An 18,057-nucleotide genomic window follows, 5' to 3' on the forward strand; every position below is an offset into this window, starting at 1 on the left:
GCTGGAGAGAGAGAGAGAGCGCGGAAATGGCCTCGCAGCCTTGTGTAAAAAGAGTACCGCCCCTAGGTCTGGCGTTGCATAGTGCTTGTTCCTCCATGCAGCGTGCTGATGCTCCTGATTTATTCTCTCCTACTGATTGGGCTCCATCCTGCGTGAGGAAGCGCCCGCATAGAATGGCGCTCATTCGCTAGGACCGGGGGCCCCTGTCACCTTCCCGCAGCCGGCCGGAACTCAAACCAATGCTTGGGGAATATATATATATAAATATATACATAATATATGCGGAGTACTCCGTACAGTGCAAGTAAAGGCTCGTCTCTCTGCCGCAGGGAGTCTATGGGTATACATACAAACGGAGTTGTGTTCAAGACTGACGTCCATTTTGGCTCTTTGGTGGGTAAGACGACCCGAACCCTAAAAAGCAAAGTTAAAGTTTCCGGGCTCTTGTGACGCTTGAAGACTGCTTGGCCAATCCGCTGTCTTGACGCCCGGTTTGTACATATATCCCGGTGATGGAATGTCAGGCCGTGCATTTTGGAAGACAGTCTGCCTTGCTCGGCGGCTAGGAGGGAAGTATGGAGTGTGTCAAAAGCAATGAGGCTGGTCACTCTCCCTACGCTTGTCTTGACCCTTGGCCCTTATATATTGCGCCAACTGGTACCTGGTGTAGAAGCATGGAAGGCCATCTTTTCTCTTCATCCTTTCCTGTCTTTGCCAAAACACTCACTAGGACTCAATAACGAAACCAACCGGGCTCTCGGACTCAACTTTTCTGTCGGCATTTCATGGCTCTTTACCAACGTCTGTCACCCGTGCGAGGCGAGCGCGAGCTAGGCAAGGCTCTTGAGAGTACTCATGGCCTTCTAACCAAACTACCCAGTAGCAAATATCAACTGTTGACATCAAATGAGGTGCCGTCGTGGTATGCCCACAACTCTTTCCTTCGCACTGGCTACCGTCCGGTCAACGGGTCAGTCAGGCTCTGCATTGACAGTTTACAATACATTCACAATGAGACCGTCAATATCTACTCTCATTTAGTGCCAGCCGGAATCGCCGTGATTGGCAACTTCCTTCTCCACCTATACTTCCGCTCCTATTATATAAATGCGTCTGTCATGGACCAGATCGCATTCCACGTATACCTATCCTCCTCGGTTCTTTGCTTTGGAATATCATCCATGTACCACACGTTGCTCTGCCATTCAGAGGCCTACGTCGATATATGGGGCCGATTGGATTATGTGGCCATTGTTCTGCAGACTCTCGGGTCGTTCATTTCAGGAATATACTTTTCCTTTTACTGTGAGCCGGGCCTTCAGAAACTGTATTGGACCATGGTAAGCTTTCCCTTACCACAATCTTTTACCCCGTATCGAACGCCCTAGTTCATCATATCTCTTTACTGCTGTAGATTAGCGTTCTAGGGTCCCTAACAGCCACTATCGTGGTGAGCCCCCGGTTTCAAAGTCCAAAATGGAGGATACTGCGACTTTCAACCTTCGTTGCAACAGGGCTCTCTGCATTTGCGCCAATCATACATGCTGCTACCATATTTTCATATGCCCAATTGACCCAGCAGCTTGGCGTGGGTTACTATCTACTTGAAGGCCTGATGCTCATTACTGGAACGATATTTTATGCGGTTAGTGCATCAATTCCTGCATGCCTATATCTACTGGGCTGGACTGATTAATGGAGTAGACCCAGTTTCCGGAGTCGTGGATTCCAGAAAAATTCGATATCTGGGGAGCATCCCATCAGATATTCCACATACTTGTGGTACTCAGTTCGATTATTCATATAATAGGCATTTTCACCGTGTTTGACTATGCCTATGAGAACCTACAATGTTCAGCTTGACGGAAGTAAGCTAAGATACTAAATATAGACTTTGAGATGGGTCCCTACAGAAGGCTGTTGAACGCAAAGGCTTGGTTACGACATGTTTTGGTTCAGCTTCCATTTATTCCTGTTTCAATTATACCTACTTTATAAACGTTGTACCGCCATAGATATCATAAGACATCAGCCGTGGTTAAAATAATACATAAGTTAGACTTTTGCAATCGGATCATCATTTCCCTATCCTATCCCTCTCTCAAGGAATGCTAGATATGAAAATAAAGCTTATATTGTTTGTTGGTAACAGGGATAATAAGCGACTCTTAGTATTCGATTTTGGCTAGAAGAGTACCTCGAATTTCAGCCTGAAATGACCAACATACCAGTTACAAATCTTTATCCTGGTAAGGCCATATTCTTTTATAGAGCTCTTTATCAGTCTCATTATCTGCACTCTCAAAGAAGGCATCTCTTCGTTCCGCTACCGCAGCCTTTACTCGCTCAAAATCAGCCGGATGTACCATTCCATCCGGAGGTACCCCCCATGCATCGCGAAAAAGTGTTAAGATCTCAGCAACACTGTTTGAAATCTCCTCTTCCGCTGCATGTAACTTCAGCTCTTGGGCATCAATACTGACAGGACATGGTCCTAACCCCGGACACAGATCACCCCACTGTCTGACTATTGCGTGTAGTGCACGGCGGAGGAAATAGACCGCTTCACCTTCCCATGCATTCACAACAACGCGAGATGGTTCAATCCGTACATCAAGGTTCTGGAGTTGAAAAGCGGCGACATGTCTTGGATTTTGAGCTCGTGTTTCAACCTCATAATACTTTTGGCAAGCAATGCTCTTCCGGTCACTTTCAAACTTATCCTTCTCTTCTTGGTTTAAGCTGTCATAATTCTCCGGTAGTGCCATGGTCCAGCCGTGGGGCACACCACCAGGGTGTTCGAACATTCTTGGAATGGTATATTGATAGTAGAGGGGCATAACTGCCGCGGATTGCCAATCAATTATACGAGTGATCTTGTGTGATTCAGGGTCGACAAATACGTTATCAAGATGAAGGTCCGGGTGCCAGAGTGTGGGTGAATGAGTATCTTCAGCGCCTTCAGGAGGAATCATGGCGGGTATAAGTCTAAGATACCGGTTCAAAAGTTCAAGGAGTTCATCCGGCGACTGAGCTTCTGTAGATGACCTATGATAATTCATGTAGGGGCGGGCGTGTTCCTTAGTGTATTGTATTTCATTTTTTGCCATAGCTTCTACCAAATCCAATGGCTGATTGACTGTTTGATAGTCAGCTCTGTTGAATGGCCATAATTGGAAGGGATCCTTACATGGCCCACAGTTCAAATTCATACTAGCCCTATCGCCGCGCCACAGGTCACTTGACACAAGTGGCCCCAGAGTAAAGCGCTCCAATACAGACGAAGGCAACGAAGAGCTAGTTGATAGAATACAACCACCAGGTGTCTTATCTGGAAAATCATCACTGAAATAGATGCAGCCGATCTTTGAAAATTTTGTGGATGCAAGCTTTCCTTCGATTTGTATGATTTGGTCTATCATCTCAAGTCTAGACTTCATCTTCCATTGGTACCAGAGCATCCCTAGCGGTGTGCCTGGCGCTTTTTCTTCCAAAATATATTCTGCTCCGATAGGATTACTCTGATCTGCTGACCAGGCGATTATACGAGGAATAGGAATATTCAGGACATCACGAAGCTAGTAAGCCAAATATTAGACCTCATACGCTTTATAGCGAGGGTAAGAAATATACATACAAATGCTCGAGTCGCTACTTCAGATGCGGTCGTATAATAAGCAGGGCCAGCTATCGGATTCGGAAGTTTTGCTACAACTTCTAAGCCATTGTCCATCGTCAGGATAAAAACCTTATTATTTAACCCTTCTTGGCACTTATGTACTTTGGTACCTAGATAATATGTAAGTGGGGATTTGAATAGGAGTAGAGAGCACTGGGAGCATACAATAATGAGCACCTTCGCTAGAGACGGCAGCGACCGCAGCTTTCAGAAGTTGTCGAAGGTCAAACTTGAGATATCTTAGAGACAGTTGTAAAGATTCGTTATATCTATCCTAGGTCAGCGCTAGTGAAATATATTGCTTGGAAAAGGACTTACATCCAGCGGTTCCTGGTATAATTGAAGAGTTCTTCTTCAGAAATATCTTTCACTGCCAACATTAGCATTATCAAAGGGGTTGCGTATTCGAGGGACGCATACAATCTCCATCATCCCCCTCTGTAGTGAGGCGAGGTGTTGTCTTCCCATGATAGGCACAACGCATTGGCATTGAATCTGTATTGAATGTTGTAACGACCGGCTTCCAGGAACAATGTCGAGGAGAGCTGTGCCTAAAGGACCGGTAATATAGTGACTGAGACCGGAATATAAACCGCATTACAGCTTAAAGACGTTATTTTCAACAGGTATCGAGTTAGATCCTGTCGAGAGAGCAAGTTGGCTTTGGTGAACTATAAGCTGGTGAAGAATAACCCAATAAATAAGGAGCTGGCTGTTACTTGTCAGGACCTCGGGCCATGAGACCACGGGACAAAAAAGGCCCATGGAAACATAGTCGAATGGATGACTAATCCAACATTACTTGCACTACCTTTAGTCATCATGTCTTTTAACTATATCACGTGATATAACTAATGGATAACTAATGGAAACTTTAATGATATTGGTTGGCTGACAGCTACTTGGCATCGTAGATACTGCGTGTCCGATTTTTTTAAAATTTGCTTAGATTCGAGAACAACCATTCTATTATATAGTAATCTTTAAAATTTGACCTATTTTTTGTGATGTTTTCTACTCATCACGAAGGAGGTACAGATAATTGTCAATGATAAATTATGTGATCCGCCTAGTCCCAAGGTTGTTACGGCACGCGCGTGCTGGCTATACAGAGACCCAATGATTCCTATTGGACATTAGGCCTTTAGTCCTTTGGGAGTATCTGTCACTTGCCTGACAGAGTACCTTGCAGTACAAGGCTCTCTACTATCTCGGGGTGCGGGCTCGCCGTTTTGGCCGAAGGGCATAACTTTAGACGCCGCGGAATGTCTCCGTTTGACCCAACAGATAGTCTATTTTTAACATCAGATCAGGTTTGGGCCCACTTTCTTTTCGTTGTCGGACAATCATTACTATGTGCTCACTTGGCAGTGTAATATCCAGGGTCTGGCGCTTACATGAGCTTGCTCATTGGTACCGGGTCTCTACGCTGTACCGTACCCTACATGCTAATTCCCTATATGTCCTATAATTAAATTGCCGTTATGTGCTATTCATTGGCCTGGCTGTAGGAGCGGATAAACCCTAGCTTCTCATTGATATCCCGCCGGTTCCCACCATCCTATCAGCCTCCAAGGGAGGTGAATACCCAAAACAGCATAAGTTTTAGTCAGTGATTTGATATGGCTATTTTTATCAATTCCGGCTTACCTGGCGCCGTATATGCCTATGCTGAGTCACGTAATAGTCTACGGTCCATATCACCAACACGCCTAAAAAACGGCACAGAGACATGTATTCCCAGAACAACTTAGGATTACTTTTCATGCAATATCGGGATGTTCAACCATGATACCAATCAACATGGGTATACGCAAGCCCAACGCCCATATCTCAAACTACGCTTCACCCCCAGTGGGGTTCACCGAGCTAGATCGACTATTTTTATTTACTAAAAAAGCCAATGGAGTTAGAATTAGCGCCCAGTCTGATGTACGAATGGCACGCAGCTGAAGGTTATAAATAAAGGGTGTATACTTTCCTCTATACCTTTGAGCTTTCGTATGCCACCCCATTGTACACTTTAATGCTCTACATTATCACTGAATATCCATTGCAACATAGTCTCCAAACAGCAAGTCAATACTCCAATAATGGGTTTGAAGGGTTCTCTCAAGAGCCTTGCTGAAGGAATTACTCCTAAAGCGATTGCCAAACTTACGGCAGAATTTCCCGGAAACGTTACCACGAAAAACAACGTCGTTAAGACAGTGAATCTCCGCATCGATCTTCATAAGCATATGACTCAGCCCGATTGGACCACAGCAAAGGTGCAGGCAAATACTCAAGCCACGGACCAGGGAGTCAAAGAATTTATAAAAAAAGGCAACAAAGGCTCGCACTCAGGAACCCATAAAACCATCATCGAAATCCCGTTTAATCGCAGAAATTTTGATGAAAACAACTTCAAGTCCACTATCGAACAAGCATACAAGGCATGCAACGCAGACGACGACAACGGTGAGGAATCGTCAAAGGGCAAAAAGGACAAAAAGTGAATCCTCCTTGAAGGCCGACCAGCATTTTGGGAATGCAAAAGTGAGTGCTCTTTGTGAATTTATTTTTACACCCCCACTTTTGGTAGATGGATAGCTTACGGATTTATTATTGATAATAGATGCAAATATCGAATGAACAGTGCAGCTTTCTCTGCTTCATTACACCAGAATATAAGATGACTGATTAACCCCAGCTTTGATTGCTAGCTCTTTGTCTTTATTTTGTCCTCTGTCTATACATACTTCATTATGGAGTAAACCAGGGCATCAACAAATGTAGTAATATAGTTAGTGGTAATTGAAGCTGCATACTGTGTATAACTTATCTAGAATATTTGTCTAGTATAGTTAACTCAAAAGTAACTGCTATTCGTTTATTAAATAACAATTAACACTAAGTTCAGAAGTAGTTCTTGACTCCTAGTTATAGCGGGTAAGTTATCCCTCACCAATTCATCCAGGACTTGGCACCCAGAGCAGAAACTCTCAGTTCCTGTTCTATATAGGTTTCTGCATCCAGCACAAGGTCTTTACTTGACTATTTTCCCAAATCCCGTCTACTAATCATGTGCTTTCATATTAATTTCATAGCCATGCGATAATCTGTATTTGAGTCCTCTTCCTATGATTCCTAGTTATTACGATATAAGTCCTAGCAATGCAATATGTCTTCTGACTAGATATGATCTTTTTTGGGTATATAGGTCCAGCTAATAATAGTGCCTCTACGCGCTGCGACCTACATACAGCCAAGGCAATGGGCCAATAGGATCTTAGTCCATATGCGTTGGATGTCACGTATCTTTTGCTTAGCTGCATAATAGCAGGGGTAGTTATTGTGAAACAGTTGGCTAGATGCTGAGATTCTTCATCCTATTATATCGCCTCTTAACAGGCTTTTCAATTCTGCTGAGCTGCAAACCTCTTTGGCCCCCATTTATGCGCTTGGTGTAAGCCGTGGGGATTCTTAACTTGACTAAATATAGCATCCTAGCGAGGAGCAGTTTACGAGTTTTTAATATAACTAAGGCAGCAGCTCTCTGAATTTCTGAGTGTTTAATCTCTCATTTCCATGTGTGAGTTTCTTCTATATCACTATTATTGCTAGATCATAAAAGCACGGTGTCCAAGGTTCTCAAGCAGTTTGAAGAAGCATTCTTCAAGGGAAGTGCTTACAAAAAGTTGTTTCGGAAGCAAACCCCGGGAAAACGCATTGGACTACCACAGGCTGGTGACAACGACAAGATATACCAAGTCCGACTTGACGCTGGCGAAACGATAAACGGCATTAAGCGGGTTTACTTACAGGTAAACTCACAAGCAAAGAACGATGCCCTCTAAAAGTGGAAAAAGAAACACGGAACACATAGCAACCTCGCAGTGGGAACCATAGATGAGAACACCCCGGAAGAAGAGCAAGAGGATGCTGCCAAGGCATTTTGGAAAGATGTTGCAGGCCAGGCGAAAGATAACCTGCTATAAAGACTGGCAAGCGTAAGTATTGCACACTAATATGCTTACAATGCTAACTAATCCTGTAGCTAAGTGGAGGGTTATCGGGGGGGAAGGGCGGTCGTCCATCATTGCTACCATAAAAACATCCCTAGCCTTCGGGCATTTTCACTTTTGTTACGAAATCCATGTTGAGGAGTGAATAGATTTAGGGTTTGACCTACCAAAAACTCTTTACCATGATTTTTGTCATGGAGATTGTGGCCTCAGCAAGAGAATAGTAAAGGCGTGTTATATATTGTTACACTTCAAATCCATATATTGTTTAATTCACCTAGATGAGGTGGTATTTATTGTCGTTAGTTAAGTATGGCGCTACCGATACCTTTAGCTTATTCACTCGTTACCCTTAGTACTTAGCGGCCGTATTCAACAAGTTTATATTACCTTTTTTCTTTGCTAACAGTACCGAACTACCATCTGTCATATAAAAGCCAGAGCCTAATGCGAAGTGCATATCTAATTTAAGGTAAGCGGGCCGGGCCTTAAGTGGAGAGTAACCTACGTTTATGCTACCTTGTACATAGATCTATACGCACAAACCAAGCATTATTGATTGCAAATAAGCAGAACACTGTGTTTATATGCTCTCTATAGCTCCCGGTCCTGAGACTCGTGCATTGGTTTGAACATAGGTATTAATATAAAAGTAGGAATAACCAAATACCCCTCCACATATGTCCTAGCTATAAACTCTTCTGAACAACCCCGTAGCCCTCGATAAACGGCCACATTCGCCGTGATTCTTCTCTAGATTTCTCACTCGCCATCTGTTCAACAAATATATCAAGTAGTTCTTGGTTTTGGCGGCGTTTCTCTACAATATCCATTTCAGGGGATATCCATCCATCTTCGTCTGTATCCAGGCACTTTCTCGCTATTTCGTGTGCCTTATACCAGTCCTCATAGTCTCTAAACTGAGTGTCATGCTCAGCTATCTCCTCTTGACTAAAGGAGTAAGGGCATTCACCAGAAAAGCCTAGTTCAGACCAGCTTTGGGATATCTCTATCATACATGCGCGAAGAGGGAGGACGCCAACCTCTGACGTTTCGCCACAGCGCTTGAAAAATTCCCGGAAAACACGAGGAAATTTCGTTGCGGTATAAGCTGCTCGATTTTGAAGAAAACTAGAAACCTCGTATGCCTTTGCTGCCATAGCTTGTTGCTGTTCATATCTTGCTAGTTGTTGTTCTTCTGCATCTAGCTCATGAAAGTTTTCAGGTAGTTTTGGTTGTTGGAACCCCTTGGGGAAATTTTGAGGTGGCTCTAGGAAAACAGGCCATCGCGCTTGTAGGAACAAAGGAAGGACCGATATTGATTGCCAGTCAATGAGCGAAAGAATTTGCGATGGTTTATTAGGAGACACATATATGTTTCCCATGTGAAGGTCTGTATGCCAGATGACAGGTTTTGCGGGCTGTGCGAGAGTAGGGTTCGAGTCCAGTAGTTTCATGACGCAGAGAGCGCTTTCGAGCAGACTTGTCCTCTCTGTAGAGCTTCCTTGGTAGAATGTCCCTGGGTGAGGTGATGGGGCGTGCAAAACACGAGAGATTTCTCGACTAGCAATTGCAATGCCTAACGCAGACAATGTATTCCCTAATGGGGGGGAAATGTTAGAAAGGCCACAAAAAGTATAGCCAGGTATTCTCACATGGGCCTAGATCGATGCTGGATCCCTCCATTCCCTCACAGTCCTCTGGCACGTACGATCTGTCACCTGTGCGGCCTACACAGTATGACTGGGAAGGGTCGACTTCTATATTAAGAGGTTTCCAAGTCGGTGAATTCCCAAAAGATGACCGGAGATAGAGGCTACCATAGGCAGGGAGTTGAATTGAAGAGAGCTCATGTTCGATCATCGTAAGTCGCTTAATAAGCTCCAATTTGTCTAATTGTGAGATCTCACCCCATATCTTGAAAAGTGGAACACCTGCTGCCTTCTCCATGATGATATATTCTGCGCCTACAGGGTTCGCAGGATCCGAGCACCACGCATATACTTCTGGGGCAGGAACATTTGTATGCTGTTTCACTAGTTATGAACGCATAAATAAGTTGATTGAATGTCAATGAGTGGATATAGGACCTTATCTTGCCATATTTCAATATAGCAACCTCCGATTCAGTAGTATACACTGCCGGTCCAGAATTGCGACAGGGAATCTTTGCAATAACCTCCATTCCATTTTCCTTTATCATTAAAAGTGCCTTACTGAAGCCACCTTCCATCTTTTCAACCACTCTCACTGGGGATACTTGGCCTCCCGCAGTAGCCGCGAGGGCACAGAGAGCATCCAGGTTGAATTTCACATAACGCCGGTCAAATTGGATCTTCTCGTTAACGAGGAAATTACCATTCGTATACTCAAAAAGTTGTTCTGCACTTATGGTTTTGCCTTGACTAAAGTTAGCAGTCATATAAACAAACTGAATAGACTCGTAAGTACCTCGACATAGGATACGTAGACCCCGGCTTGTTTGCTTCTGAGAAACATTTGTCCTCCGCAAGAATGAAGAGATATAATTTCGCATTCTTTCTAAGAGAAACCTATAATGCACTCGTTTGCGGCCCAGAGCGAAAAAACCTTCAGAGTCTGGCTACAACAACTTTCATTGTGACGCGTAGAAATATGGCCCAAGGCAAATTGAGTGTATGTCATGTGATTGGATGTCAGCCAATGGATCCATTAACTATGTGTCACATGATGATATGAAGTCTAACAGGGCACAGCAAAGCAGCTAGACTACCTATCTAGCAGGCGGGATATGGATTCCTTTTATGCCTGTACTTCCATATAAGCCGCATCTCTATCCCGTAAAATATCTGTTCTGGCCGCGCTAATTATCTGAGATGATAACTTCCCGTTCCAATATGCACATCGGCTATAGTTGGATTATGTCATCCACTCTTATTCGGCTCGCAATGGTAGACATTATGTAGTCCAACAGATATTTGCTTCATTAGATAAGCTCATGCTAACCGTATCAGGAATCTCATACCACAACTCATTGATAAATTTGACATCATCTCTTGCCAGCACGCCTCTCAATCATCATTCCTCTGTCTAACTAGGCCTCATGGCTTGCCCGTACCTCATTGTTTATTCTTTTATGTACCCGCTAGTTTTGTGACATATTGCTATTTACCCTAAATCAAAGGCTCCTTGGGAGTACGAAGACGGGTACGATCTATAAACGGCCAAAATGGGCAATAAGTATATTAAATTAACTCACATTTCTATAGTTGGGACAGAAGGCGACTAGTCAAACTAGTTAGTGAAGCCTCCTAATCTTCTACTTGAAGTTGCGCCTGAAAATCTCTGAATTTCGAAAGGTCTTGGCGCCTTCAAGTGCTTAACAGCTAATCTGCTTAACTATAGGATAAAGCTATGTCTAAGAGTTCAGGATATGTCATTATAAGCCACGAGGATCAAGCGACTCCACCTGACGAACTATTTAAGGCAGTAGAACAACACATTGGTAGTAAGGTGTATCAGGGTATTTGATCTAGCGCTGCCTCCCTTGGTGGCAAAAGGGTTGACTGTGGAAACCCCAGCGAGGGGCTTTTGTATTATAGAGCAAACGTGAACATGGCGTACGGTGAATTAATACTTTCTTAAACCAAAGGGTGAATGTCTAATAGCTTCCTGGTATCCAATGGTTTTAAGATATGCTTGGTTGCTCCTTTAGTGAAACGATAACGTCTCGACCTCAAGTTATATTTTGGCAGATGAATCTAACCAAGCTACAACGGTACCCTGCTGGCCCCCAGAACACTATTTACACGTACTGTTTAGCAAACAGCAAGATGCTCCGATGGGAATGGCCTGTTCCGCTTTGTTGATGGTTCCCATTGAATGACCGGGGCGGAAATTGATCGCACTGCCGCTGCCTCTATCACCTGAAACCATATGAGACCTTGATTATGCCTGCAAACTTAACTATAGTGTATCTGCAGACAGGTGTTGGTGTTGGTGTTTGGATGGGAGTGGGTGGACAACCAAACTCCATGTCGAATGTTGTAACTACTTAGTCAATAACTAGTCATCTCAAGTACTCTTGCTTCTGCCCATATAACTATTCGAGCAGACATTTTATCCTCGTACGTAGGCTCTACTATGTACAAGCTCACGAATACACCCCTGTATGCTCTCTTACGCATTCAACCAATCATAATTCGCTGCTCCTGCTTATATTTTATACTCTATTAAAAAGCATAGCGATGGGAATTCGTAAATCTATGTCAAAATATAACCAGTCTCTCTGCCGCCAATTGGTGCGGGCTCGGCCGAATGGCAGATTCTGACAATTTACATAGTACATTCATTATCCGATCACAGGGGGTTCCGGGTTGAAAATGTTGAACCCTGTGAGAACAGACGATTTAATAAACGCTTATTGTTTACGATAGATAGTGGATGTATCCTGCGATAGATAATAGTGATGTAACAAGCACTTACGAGTGCATTGAGCTTAAGAAGGGAATGCTTTGTTCGTTTTGTAACAGAATATATATTGAGCATCATCAAAGTGTTCCCCACCTGAGGACCCGCTCTGCCCGCTTAATTAACTTAAATACTCACTTTAGGTTTTTGTATGACGGATGGTGGTTATTTTCAACCTCCACTCTATGTCTATTCAAAGGACGATGCTGTCAAAGGAGACGGGTTACGGTTCTGATCTTTGATCAAATTAAGCTAAGTACATTTATAGCCTCAAAACTGATAACTACATAGTATGTATCCCTGAGCTCACATGGATAGTTTCGGAAAGCATCAGCTTCAGCAGGGATGTAGTTACATAAACCTGGTGAAATACTGCTGGGTCCGATTGAATCAGGTGCCTTCATAGAATGCGGCATAATATCAAAAGAGCTCACAGTAGTGAGGGGAAGACCTTGATATGTTTATCGAATCAGAGACCACACCAACTGCTATCATGCCCCATCTGTTGGAAGACAGGGCAATGGAATGAGCCATGATAACACTGAAAGCCAGGCAGTCATATGCTAGACACAGCCTTGTGCATGAGGTATGCCCTGTTCATCAAGATATAAAGTGGTATTTACCGTGATAGTATAGATAGGAATTCAACGAGCTCTCAAGGCACCTTTGCATACCTAGACATACGCCCTTAACAGTTCTGTCATCACACGCTATACTTAAACCTGCCAATGAGTGTCACAGAAAAAATAGACGATGTGTATCCTAGAAGACCAAGTAATTTAAGTCTGGAAATGCGGCCATAGAGGCCCAGGCATAGAGCAACCAGAACTTCACCGATGTCTTGACGCCATGGAAAGGGGGACGAATTGCGATACACCAGAAAAGGCTGCAAAGGGCTCCAGTCGCAGTCGGGGTAGATTGAATGTTTGCCTTGACTGCCGTCAAAAGAAAGCCCGATCAAAACCAAAGAATGGCGACGATACTGGAGCTGGAGGAGCCGGAGCTGGGGCTGCTGGTGGATCCACCCAGTCAAGGGGCATCACCGTTGGTGCCTAAGTACGGAGTACAGGTGCGCATATCCGGTCTAGACCTTCATTATCAAACTGAACTAACAGCAGCAAGCATCCCTTGAAGTGAAGCTAGGCAGCAGCCCCCGAGAACAGATTCACTGGCCTCAACGCCAGCACGATTGTTTGCTTTCTGCCTGTCAAGTGAATGGAGGGTTCATCTCAACATGGCCTCTGAGCCTTTCTTTGGTTACTATTGTTGATATTTAGCTGAGAAACGAAATTCTGTAAAAAAGCTCAATAAGCCCCTGACTAGTCAAATGACTATTACTAATATGTAAAAAGAAAAATTAACTAGTTAGTTACATATAAAGATTCAACCCAGGCGCTTTTCACTAATCTCCATCATCCACTCGTTTTAACACCATCATTATTATCTTACATTTCTACACAAGCAGGAAGATAGACATGGCGTCTTCACCCCTCGTAATGCCATATTACCCTGGGTTCATTACCGTTGGCTGTTCTGGAATAATCTGTAAGGTAGGGGACTCCTACATCGTCAAACACCCCAAGTTAGCACCCCCGTCAGCCCAGCAACGGGAAGCATATAACGAAATGCAACTGGAGATGATCGGAATTGAACGCCAGATATATGAACGACTGGGTCAGCATGACAGCATCATCCAGTACCACGGCCCTTTGGACGACTCTGGGGCGATCAAACTAGCCTATGCAAAACAAGGCGACCTTGAAGACTACATACCAAGGAACAAGATGCCGTCCAAAGCAGTACGGATAGCCTGGATCCGATCTCTAATGTCTGGATTTCATCACATCTACTCTAGCAAAGTGCTTCATTATGACATCAAGCCAAACAACATCCTCATTCACGAGGGTTCAGTCAAGATCACTGATTTTGGCAACGGCCTGATCTTCCCTCTTGACACGGACATGGAGAAGGTCTACACGGAAGACCCGCATGCGAAAGTAGACTTGTCAGGAATCGGTTGTGTGGTCTATTCAATTTCTGCATGGAGGGTGTTCCATTATGAATATTTTGAAGAGGACCGTTTCCCGCGTCCGGATGAAGTTCCTGATACTGAGGCGCTGGTGTACCGTGAAATCATCGACAAATGCTGGAGAAACGAATATTATTCTATCCGGTCCCTATATGAGGATTTCCAGAAACATGAGAAGGAGATTATCATTCCGGACCTGGAAAAGGATGGAAAACTACGGATGGAGTTCATGTTGTGGTTCTGTGCCGTTCCGTCTCTCTTGTTTCTCTCGGGCCAGTTTCTCGCAGACTTTCGTTGATATGGGTACATTCACATATTTTTGTAGGCATTAAGATCTACGCGTGAGCAGCCGCTGGCGGCTGCTATGTTTTTCTAAGAAAAGTCTCCTAGAACCGTTGTATTATTTCCGTTGACAACTCCACACCAACCAGAAGTTCTTATATAGGTCTTGATACCTGAGCGATTAGAAAATAATGTCGATCTATTAATTCATGAGATAATGGTACATTTCCTCTATATTTTCCCCCCAACGGCCATGAATTGAAGTAAAAGAAAAAGAAGCATACAAAAGAGACAAGACTGTAAGTAGTATACAGGAAATATCAAGAAGTTGCCTCGAGACTAATTGCGGACACGGCCGGTCTCAGCACCCGGTGCATCAGCTGCGTTGGGAGCAGAGAAGCCCAGGCCATGAGCCTTCTTCCGTCTTCCTTTGCGATCACCGTATTTCTCATCGAATTTGCGTATAGCAGTCAAGGAAGACATGTCTTCGCTGATAGATGCACTGATCTCCTCCATTGCTCTGTCGAAATGTTCTTTGCGCAAGGTACGGTGTTCAGGGTATTTGTAGGGTTCGTCTCCCTTGTGCTGTGCCGCGATGTCATTCTCTTCTCGAACACAAGCCAGGGCCGCTGCGACTGAGAGGTTTTTCAAATCGGAGCCAGAGTAGAACGGTGTCTTTTCAGCAATGTCAGCTAGATCTACGCAGGGCGCGAGACGTTCGTCCTTGAGGTGGATGTTGAGAATGGCCAGTCGGTCCTTTTCGGTTGGTAGGTCTACTAGGAGGCGACGTGGGAGACGACGGAGTACGGCATCGTCTAGGTCGAAGGGTCTGTTTGTAGCAATCATGATGAAGGCGGAGAGACTGTTCATGCCGTCCCATTCGCGGAGGAACTGGTTGATAAGTTCTCGGTGAGAGGTGCGGTTACTTGCGCCTGTTCGAGAGCAGAATATCGCATCCGCTTCGTCAATGAAAACAACACAGGGAGTGAGTTTTTTGGCCAACGTGAAGATGGCGCGAACGTTCTTCTCGCCTTCTCCGACATACATGTCATATACGTCTGACCCACTGATTTCGAGCACAGTGGCACCGCTCTCGCGAGCTACGGCTTTGGCAAGCATCGTCTTACCCGTTCCTGGAGGGCCGTATAGGAGTAGTCCGGGTATCTTGTCAGTCGCAAGGACACCGTATGTGAATGCCTCGGGCCGGATAAGAGAAAGGGAGGTAAGTGTCTTTAGAGCTTCCTTGGTCTCTGGCGGGACATGGACGTCTGCAAAAGTAGTCGTTATGCCCTCTGCGTCGACCACGCCGTTGAGGAGCTTCTCTTCATGCGTGTTGCATTTTGGCCGTAACTTGTTTCGCTTGTCCTTGTGAGGAGACAGTTTTGACGGTTTGGCCTTGGTCTGCCTCTCGCCGAGCCAGTCGCATTTGACCTGGTCACTTTTCCCTACTAGCTCGATACCTCTGGCGATATGATCCAGTGTCAGACATTCGTCCTGCTTTACGCAACCAAGGGTGAGTGTGGATATGCGATGAACAAGATCAAACGGCCAGTACCCAGTATCAAGGCCTGAAGTTCGAACAAGATCCTCATCCAGTTCCCAGGGCTGATCATTGAGAATGCTCTGAGCAGCAGTTTCGGACCCTCTGAGCCGGGCTTTCAGCATACCCTTTAGATGACGGATGTTGATTTCGAGTATCCTCTTCTTTGCGTCTTTGGAGAATATCTCTTCTGCAGCCTTTGACGAGATGGCGGGAGGCACAACGATGGTTGACGCACGCTGATCGTAGTCTCTCGGTGTTAGTCTTGGGAAGGCTTTCTCGTAGCCTTTCTCAGCTTCGGGCTCGGAGACGGTCCCTACAATGACTATCTGGTCACCGTTGCGCCGTCGTCGCATAACTGTTCTATGTAGTAATGAGAGAAAGAAGGATCCTCCCCGGGAACTCAGCAGGTCCTGGTAGTCTTGTATTTGAAGAATGAGAGTTCGCTTTTTGGGTGAGGGTGTTGACGAATTTATAGTGTTGGTGATGGTGATACTTTCAGCAGATTGAACAGGCTCAGGGGTAGAAGATGCTGGTTCTTCCTTTGCTTGATCGGCCTGTACACGTTTGCCCAAGGGTACATCCAGCAGCTCATTAATCAATCGAAGGCATCGAACGTCTTCGTCTGAATCCATATCGCCCTTCCGCTCACTACTGGGAAGAACCACCTTGGCGATTCCAAAGGATCCCTTTCCGCCAAACAGAGACTGCAGCATGGACGGATTGATCATGCCCGAGATATCAGCATTGATCTTTGTGACGGGAACAGTGCCAGACTGAGAAGACCAGCGATCTGACTCTTCGTCTTCCATCTCTTCCTCTTCTTCCTTCTCTTCTGTCTCTTCCTCGAGTTCCTTCTGTGACAGTCGCTGTCGAGGCCGGTAGACGTCATAGCCAAGCAAGAGCATCATAGAACTAGACAGCTGATCGTTCTCCTGTCGTTGCTGGCCGTATAGTTCGGCGATATCCTGCGCGTTCAAAGTGACGATGCTGGTATTCAGGTCCGTAGCCAGGCTCTTGACCACGGCGTCGAGAAAGAGAATTCCACCATCACCAGGGTACTGAAAGACAAGATGAGGCTTCGCAGATGCTGGATCGTGGGCATACCGGGCAGCAGGTAAGGAGAGACCAGCCTGGACCGCCGCTCTAAGCTCCTGCCATACCTCTGGGCTAAGAGTGTATCGAGAGTCCGAGTTCGACGGTGTTCCATCCTCCGGCTTACCACTGCTGCCATCGTCGCCTCCTTGGCCTTCACGCAGCTCACCTTCTCCCTCCACGCTCTCCTTCACACTCTGCTGAGATATCTGCACGTCCAGAGGGAGAAGTTCCGAAACCTGCGCCGACTGATCTGATATCTTGAGGTTCCGTCGATGGAACCAGGCCGGCAAGTCAACCGCAACCGACTTGGCCGTCTTATCTTCCGCCTTTCGATTCCTCATCGCCCGTCGAGCGCCCGATCCGTACGGACTGTATCCCTTGTCCTTCTTCCCCTGCAGGCCCGTGTCTTTCTTCTTGTCCTTCCCCTCTGTTGCCGCGGCGCCTTTCTTCGCCTCCGGGGCTGCCGTATCCCCTTCAATTGGTCTGCTGCTATTCACCGGCGTGTCTGCCGGGTTGTTTGGCCCATCTGGGGACTCTCTGTATACGCTCGAGGCGTGAAAGGAGCGCTGGTGCCGAGCATGTCGACGGTGTCTGGAGCTGGAGGCGAGAGAACGGGCTGCTCTAGAGTGCCCGTAACGCACCGAGCGTAGCGCGCATTGCATTTGGACGAGCATCCAGGGCAGATCTAGCACTGCTGCCACTGGGCTGGAGTATTTCGAGTATGTCTTCGACTCATCGGCGCTGCTGACCTTTGATGTCGTTTTCTTTGATGCTTTGATAGATTTTGATCTGATACCCGGATTATTGTTTTTCCGGAGCCTACAAAATTTTCCCGAGCTTGAGGTCCAACATAGCTTTACAGAGAGAAGAGAGTAAAAAGAGAATTCAAGTATCATAAGATTGTTCATTGACTAGACATGCTATCTATATACGAGAGATAAACCTGTAAATCTGCAACTGTTAGCGAGGAACA

General features: G+C 45.4%; 7 protein-coding genes across 7 annotated transcripts; 4 read left to right on the plus strand and 3 right to left on the minus strand.

Annotated features, from left to right (window-relative positions):
• Nucleotides 1–785: 785 nt before the first annotated feature.
• On the plus strand, nucleotides 786–1,998 carry MCYG_04362 (hemolysin-III family protein; the record flags this gene model as incomplete). Its single annotated transcript, XM_002846579.1, has 4 exons — nucleotides 786–1,340; nucleotides 1,415–1,645; nucleotides 1,811–1,868; nucleotides 1,892–1,998. The coding sequence occupies 4 exons, from the start codon at nucleotides 786–788 to the stop codon at nucleotides 1,996–1,998; spliced, it is 951 nt and encodes a 316-aa protein (XP_002846625.1).
• Nucleotides 1,999–2,231: 233 nt separating this feature from the next.
• Nucleotides 2,232–4,065, minus strand: MCYG_04363 (conserved hypothetical protein; the record flags this gene model as incomplete). Its single annotated transcript, XM_002846580.1, has 5 exons — nucleotides 2,232–3,139; nucleotides 3,191–3,578; nucleotides 3,638–3,789; nucleotides 3,845–3,948; nucleotides 3,998–4,065. The coding sequence occupies 5 exons, from the start codon at nucleotides 4,063–4,065 to the stop codon at nucleotides 2,232–2,234; spliced, it is 1,620 nt and encodes a 539-aa protein (XP_002846626.1).
• A 1,707-nt stretch (nucleotides 4,066–5,772) lies between these two features.
• Nucleotides 5,773–6,177, plus strand: MCYG_04364 (uncharacterized protein; the record flags this gene model as incomplete). The annotated part of the gene is made up of 1 exon (XM_002846581.1): nucleotides 5,773–6,177. The coding sequence occupies one exon, from the start codon at nucleotides 5,773–5,775 to the stop codon at nucleotides 6,175–6,177; it is 405 nt and encodes a 134-aa protein (XP_002846627.1).
• Nucleotides 6,178–7,032: 855 nt separating this feature from the next.
• On the plus strand, nucleotides 7,033–7,659 carry MCYG_04365 (conserved hypothetical protein; the record flags this gene model as incomplete). Its single annotated transcript, XM_002846582.1, has 5 exons — nucleotides 7,033–7,127; nucleotides 7,164–7,188; nucleotides 7,231–7,253; nucleotides 7,296–7,485; nucleotides 7,522–7,659. 5 exons carry the CDS (start codon nucleotides 7,033–7,035, stop codon nucleotides 7,657–7,659), a joined length of 471 nt encoding a protein of 156 aa, XP_002846628.1.
• A 716-nt stretch (nucleotides 7,660–8,375) lies between these two features.
• On the minus strand, nucleotides 8,376–10,222 carry MCYG_04366 (conserved hypothetical protein; the record flags this gene model as incomplete). Its single annotated transcript, XM_002846583.1, has 4 exons — nucleotides 8,376–9,286; nucleotides 9,342–9,714; nucleotides 9,806–10,086; nucleotides 10,138–10,222. The coding sequence occupies 4 exons, from the start codon at nucleotides 10,220–10,222 to the stop codon at nucleotides 8,376–8,378; spliced, it is 1,650 nt and encodes a 549-aa protein (XP_002846629.1).
• Nucleotides 10,223–13,610: 3,388 nt separating this feature from the next.
• MCYG_04367 (conserved hypothetical protein) lies at nucleotides 13,611–14,462 on the plus strand (the record flags this gene model as incomplete). Its single annotated transcript, XM_002846584.1, has 1 exon — nucleotides 13,611–14,462. One exon carries the CDS (start codon nucleotides 13,611–13,613, stop codon nucleotides 14,460–14,462), a length of 852 nt encoding a protein of 283 aa, XP_002846630.1.
• A 323-nt stretch (nucleotides 14,463–14,785) lies between these two features.
• MCYG_04368 (spastin) lies at nucleotides 14,786–17,746 on the minus strand (the record flags this gene model as incomplete). The annotated part of the gene is made up of 1 exon (XM_002846585.1): nucleotides 14,786–17,746. The coding sequence occupies one exon, from the start codon at nucleotides 17,744–17,746 to the stop codon at nucleotides 14,786–14,788; it is 2,961 nt and encodes a 986-aa protein (XP_002846631.1).
• Nucleotides 17,747–18,057: the final 311 nt, after the last annotated feature.

This window comes from Microsporum canis, genomic scaffold, assembly GCF_000151145.1.
Source record: "Microsporum canis CBS 113480 supercont1.4 genomic scaffold, whole genome shotgun sequence".
Lineage (NCBI taxonomy): Eukaryota > Fungi > Ascomycota > Eurotiomycetes > Onygenales > Arthrodermataceae > Microsporum > Microsporum canis.